Source organism: Trachymyrmex cornetzi, unplaced genomic scaffold (genome assembly GCF_001594075.2).
Source record: "Trachymyrmex cornetzi isolate Tcor2-1 unplaced genomic scaffold, Tcor1.1 scaffold53, whole genome shotgun sequence".
In the NCBI taxonomy this organism is placed as follows: domain Eukaryota; kingdom Metazoa; phylum Arthropoda; class Insecta; order Hymenoptera; family Formicidae; genus Trachymyrmex; species Trachymyrmex cornetzi.
The window spans coordinates 139,882-145,592 of NW_017299839.1; the positions used below are offsets into that span (position 1 = coordinate 139,882).

Genomic DNA, 5,711 nt, shown 5'->3' on the forward strand with positions numbered 1-5,711 from the left:
GAGCCTGTTGATTGGCTGCGGAACAAAGAGGTTCTCAGATCTCTCTGTCCTGCAGTCAATCAATAGGCTTGAAAAGCCTTGTCGTACGACATATGAAATATCGGGCTAAGTAGTGTGGTTATGCCATGCAGGTGGCTACGTTACTGTAGCATCCGAATGGCTCGGGTTTAAAAGGCTCATTCAGGATAGCATGCACTTTGCGTTGTCAACGCAAAGATAAAAAAGGATAAAGGTCTTTTGTCACAATTTTTATGTAAATTTCAAAAATTCTCGGATTTCTGTAATTTTATAACATACTAAAATATTTTCTTTTATATATAGAATTGATGTAGGAAATAAAATTTATTAGTATTCCTGAAAAATGTTCAATTTGTAAAATTCTGACAAAAATTTTCACCTAACATAAAAAAAATTAAGCAATATTAAGGACATAATCAGTACTTTTAATTAGCTTTAATGCAACAAAGATAACGAAATGTCAAAATGATATCATCTTCACGTCTTCGTGACAATTATTTCAGTGGTCCATTTTTAGTCACATAGCAAAAAATGACGAAATCTCAGTCAAAATGACACCATGTTGATGTTTCCGTGATAATTGTGTGTTACTTGGGTATGGGCGCTTGACGTTCATTCCGGTTGTCTTTTTTATTATTATACAATAACATTTATACTTTAGCAACGATTTTCACTATACATAGGAACATGGGTTATTTCATATTAGGAATACCCTGGGTATCTCATATTACGATTTCCACGCCTTATGGTTTTCTTATCATCAAATCTAACTTTTGTAATTAAACAATTCAACATATCCCATATTTTTCTATTAGTACGACCTTACTCTATCACTACATGAAGAATTTATTGCCAAATATTTATTTATTAAATAATAAACAAGGTTTAAATGTTCATCTCAATGAAACTTAAAGACGTCCAAATTCTAAAATCTTGTTTTACAATGATTACAGGCATGATCTCATAATGAATTTTCTACTAAATAGTTTTCAATTCAAGAGCAATAAATTTATGGTGGAACCAATAGATAGCGTTTATTAGTTTAACAGAATGCCGCTATCTCATATTGGGCGCCTATCTCATAATAGGGGGCTTTCCTCTATATATATAAAGTATATAAAATATATATACAGGGCGAGTAAAAAATCCCATACCGGTGAAATATCTCGAAAACTAAGCATTTTCGAAAGAAATGTTTCCTACAAAAGTTGTAAAGTTTTAAATGATCTATTCATCGATCTGGTCAGTATGACCTTGACTGGCGTCGCCAAGATCACGTCGATTTTTTTATATAGCACACTTTTTTATTCCGGACTCTAATAGCCGATGTCGAAAGCTTTTTACAACACTATAACAAAGTTATTTTTTATTGAGCACTTTTCGAGTTATAAGGCTCGAAAATTATAATACCGCCGGCATTAACATTACGCAAGATATCCGACTAATGGCTAAAACCTCTTGAATATTGTTCAGCATATCCTGGATAACATTTGTCAAGATCAAGTCTATTAGAGATTATTCCTCTTATTGTCATTTTTGCACTAAAAATTCATTTTTACGTAAAAATGAAAATAAGATATATAACTTCCAATGGCTTTAATCTTGAAAAATATTATCTAGAACATGATCCTGAACAATATTGACCAGATCAGTGAATAGATCATTTAAAACCTAACAAATTTTGTAGAAAACATTTCTTTCGGAAATGCTTAATTTTTGAGATATTTCATTAATCCTGGAATTTTTACTTACCCTGTACATATCGGATGTTCAAAATAAAGCGTTGCAAATTTCTATCTCAAAAACACGGTATTATTGAAAAAATTGTTCAGACAAAAGTTGTAGGATTCAGAAAGGTCTATTTACCGATCTTATCAGTTTGACCTTGGATGGCGTCACCAAGGTCAGGTCAAAGTCACATCGATTTTTTATGGAACATCCTACTTTTGCTTCCAAAATCTAATAGCTGATGTCGAGAGCTTTCCAAAACGCTATAAGAAGATATTTTTTCATTAAATACTTTTTGAGTTATGATGCTTGAAAGTTACAATACCACTGGCATTATCCAAAGTGTCCGATCGACGGCTAAAACCTCTTGAATATTGTTCAGGATAATGTCTTGGATAACATTTGTCAAGATAAAAGCCATTGGAGGTTGTATCTCTTTTCTTCATTTTACGTAAAAATGAATTTTTGGTGCAAAAATGAAAATAAGAGGAATAATCTCCAATGACTTTTATGTTGACAAATGTTATCCAGGACATGATCCTGAACAATATTCAAGAAGTTTTAGCCGTCGGTCGGATACTTTGGGTAATGCTGATGCCGGAGGTGCTCTAACTTTTAAACATCATAAAATCGAGAAATATTTAATAAGAAATAACTCTATTATAGTGTTTTGTAAAGCTCTCGATATCGGCTATTAGATTCTGAAATCAAAAGTGGGGAGTTCCGTTTTAAAAAATCGACGTGACCTTGACGTGACCTTGGCGACGCCATCCAAAGTCAAACTGATAAAATCAGTAAATAGATCTTTTTGAACTCTACAACTTTTCTGACTTTGTCAGAACAATTTTTCAATAATGCCGTGTTTGCAAGATAGATACTTGTAACGTTTTATTGTTAATACTCGGTATATATATTGTATATTATAATGAAACGGTTCTTGTCGAATTTTTAGATTGGTCCTTCTAGTGGTAGTGACAAAGTGAAGAAAGGTGGCTCATATCTATGTCACCAAACTTATTGCTACAGATACAGATGTGCCGCGCGTAGTCAAAACACACCTGATACATCAGCTGGAAATTTAGGTTTTAGATGTGCTGTATCAGCATAGGTGAAGTATTAAAGAGATTAAAACTTCGAACTTCTGGATATCAAGATTGAAATGAATAAAAAAATTACATTTTATTTACGTTTAAAATTTGTCTCAGAAATTTGTGCCTACATAAAATTATAATATATTACGTTTAATAAAACTTTTTTAAATACAGGGTGCGGGAGAGAAACTTACTTTTTTTAAAGGTTAATAAAAACGAAACTATTGCAGATATCGGTATAATTCTTTTTTCCCCTTACAGATCATCTCATCAAATTTTTTTTCATACACTTTTGAAAATTACATCTATCAAATGACGGCCGCCGTTGTCTATGCACTGATTGAGTCGATTTCTGAAGTTTCGCGTCACTCCCTGAAGCATGTCCACCGGTATTTCGGCGATGGCATTCCGAATATTTGTCTTCAGGTGAGCTAGGGTCTGTGGTCGATCCTTGTAAACGATAGACCTCAAATAACCCCATAAGAAGAAGATTGGACTGCGAGGAGGAATAATGAAGCGCGCTCGAAAGGCACGTTGAGTGGCGACAATGGAGCGGCCATTACCAAAGTATGCCTCTCGTCCAAAGCATGATCGAGACTGGCTGTGGGGGGAACAAAAATTGAGGACCTATCCTCTCGGACGCGCTCCCTCCCAGCTCCCTACCTTCACCCCTTGCCGTTTGGCGCGTTTTTCAAAAAAGTAAGTTTCTCTGTCGCACTCGTAAAATAAAAGATATTTTGGAAAAAGGAATTAATTAAATATGAGAAAAATACCGATTTTCAGTTGAAGTGGATCTTAGAGCTTAAGGGGTTACGCCTAGTTGGGTAGGTCAAAAAATCAATTATTTTTTATTGTGTTTTCTTAAAGTATATAATTTTAATAATATTTCTTCAAAATTTTAAAAGAATTGGTGCACTTATTCTAAAGTTGTGGGTATTTAGAGAGCGCTAGCTCGAATCAGGAGCAACAGCGCATGTGCAAAAGCGAATGGGCAGTAGATTGCGCGAGTACAAAAAGAAAAATAAAAGATTCGGAGGCAAGGGAAAATTGACCGGAAAAATGATCGACAAATTAACTGTGTATTACGGTTTGACGATTCGTCGACACATTGATTCGGCCGAAGCAATGGAAAGTGCAATTTGGGCCACATTTGATTATTACAACTCTACCAACGAAGCTCCGCGTCACGAAAAATGCCCTCCTGGGAGTAACTCGTGGTGTGAGTGGCAGAGAGCTTACGCAGCACTGCCTGAAGATAAAAAGAACGAGAACGGGACTTTCGAGCACACGTATAAGCCTCTTCCGCCAGATGTTTTGACAGCTATCAAACCCATCTACGAAAATTTATCTAAAAAGGAACTGCTTGAAAGATGCGTTAGCGGATTCACGCAGAACAATAACGAAAGTTACAATCAACTGATTTGGAAAATTAGCCCGCGAAGAGTCTTCTGGGTGGTGCACTCCCGGTTGAAATTGCAGCATATACATCTGCCTGCACTTTTAACAAGGGTAAAGCCTATTTGAAGATTTTTGAGGTATTAGGCGTGCTTTGTGGCCAAAATGCCCATTCATATATCGCAAAGCAAGACGAGGCTTGTGACGATTGCTGAGCGGCGCGCGCAAAAGGCCACTAGAGAGAGAAGGATGACTCGCAGATAGCGCCAACTCGACGTCCTGGAGGTGGCAATAGAGGCAGAAGGGACCCTTTATGGCCCTGGAATAGATGACTATGTAAAATTGAAGAAAATTTATTTAACTGTAAAAAATATAGAATTGAAACTTTAAATGCGATTATCTCGAAACTGTGTTATTTATAAAATGTCGTTGCGGTGTACAAAATTTCTCAAAAACTATTACACCGATCGACTTCAAATTTCACATGCTATTTATTTGTTATCACAACAGCCAGGGATTGGACGAAGGATTTTTCATTTTGGTCAACATTTTTTTTATTGCAAAAGAACCAAAATTCGTTTACCGTGAAAAAGTGACTTTTTTGTAAAATTGTTGCCATTTGTTTAAAAATCAATATTTAATCAAACCCTTCGTCCAATCTCTTCATATTACAATATACTAACGCAATCTACTTGAATTTTGATTTCAGATAAGCGGAGCTGAAGATATTGTGTACACCGTAACTGATGCTGAAAAAAAGACGTTCTGGAAGATCGGCGATATTTCTGTCATTTTTTATTATTTTTGAATAAAAAAATTTGTGAAAGTATATTAAAACATGCATTTTAAGATAGCGTTTTGTTACTTTCAATAAATATTCATTAAACCTGCAAAGAAATCCTTAAATATGACGTAATTTTCGCGAACCCAACTAGGCGTAACCCCTTCAGGTATTTCTCCTAGAAATTGAGTTTCTACAGATTTTTTGAAATTTGGATATTATGTTTAAAATAATTTTAACTATATATAATTAAAATTTCAATGATCTTAGCGATACCGAATTTAAAGATTTCACATATTTTTTGAAAACAATTATTATATACTTTCATAGATAGAAAATAGGTTTGGAATAGGAAGTCACTTTTTTTCTTCAAAGAGCGCACATACAAGAGCGTATAACAATTTATGTAGCGGTTTCTTCTGAGAGGAGCATACACACTTGGCGCCTTTTTTTAAAAAGGTAAATTTGTTATAATATCATGCATTTTGTAGTATATATTAACGAGAGATATCGCCATGAGATATCGTGATGAGATATTGAGCGATGACTACACTATCCATGTAGACAATCCCGATGACCTCCTTTGTGATCCAAAGTAGGTGACTTGATTTTGTAATGATTTTAACTGCTGGTCTGCAGAAAAGATGCAGACGCAGATTTTAGGTATGACCTACTTGGGTCATAACATCCTTCCCCCG

General features: G+C 34.9%; 1 protein-coding gene across 4 annotated transcripts in view; it reads left to right on the forward strand.

The window, feature by feature from the left end:
- Positions 1-5,117, forward strand: part of LOC108765775 (sulfatase-modifying factor 1) — a 94,218-nt gene extending 89,101 nt beyond the window's left edge. The window contains exons 4-7 of one of the 4 annotated variants that reach the window (XR_001940334.1): positions 2,699-2,854; positions 3,099-3,536; positions 3,621-3,661; positions 4,942-5,117. Coding sequence is in view for 2 of the 4 variants with exons in the window: in XM_018514621.1 (XP_018370123.1) it covers positions 2,699-2,854 (156 nt within the window). In the remaining 2 variants the exon portion in view is untranslated. Of the gene's footprint in view, positions 1-2,698; positions 2,855-3,098; positions 3,549-3,620; positions 3,662-4,941 lie in introns of those variants that run through there. The other 3 variants (XR_001940335.1, XM_018514621.1, XM_018514620.1) reach the window with 3 other exon arrangements.
- Positions 5,118-5,711: the final 594 nt, after the last annotated feature.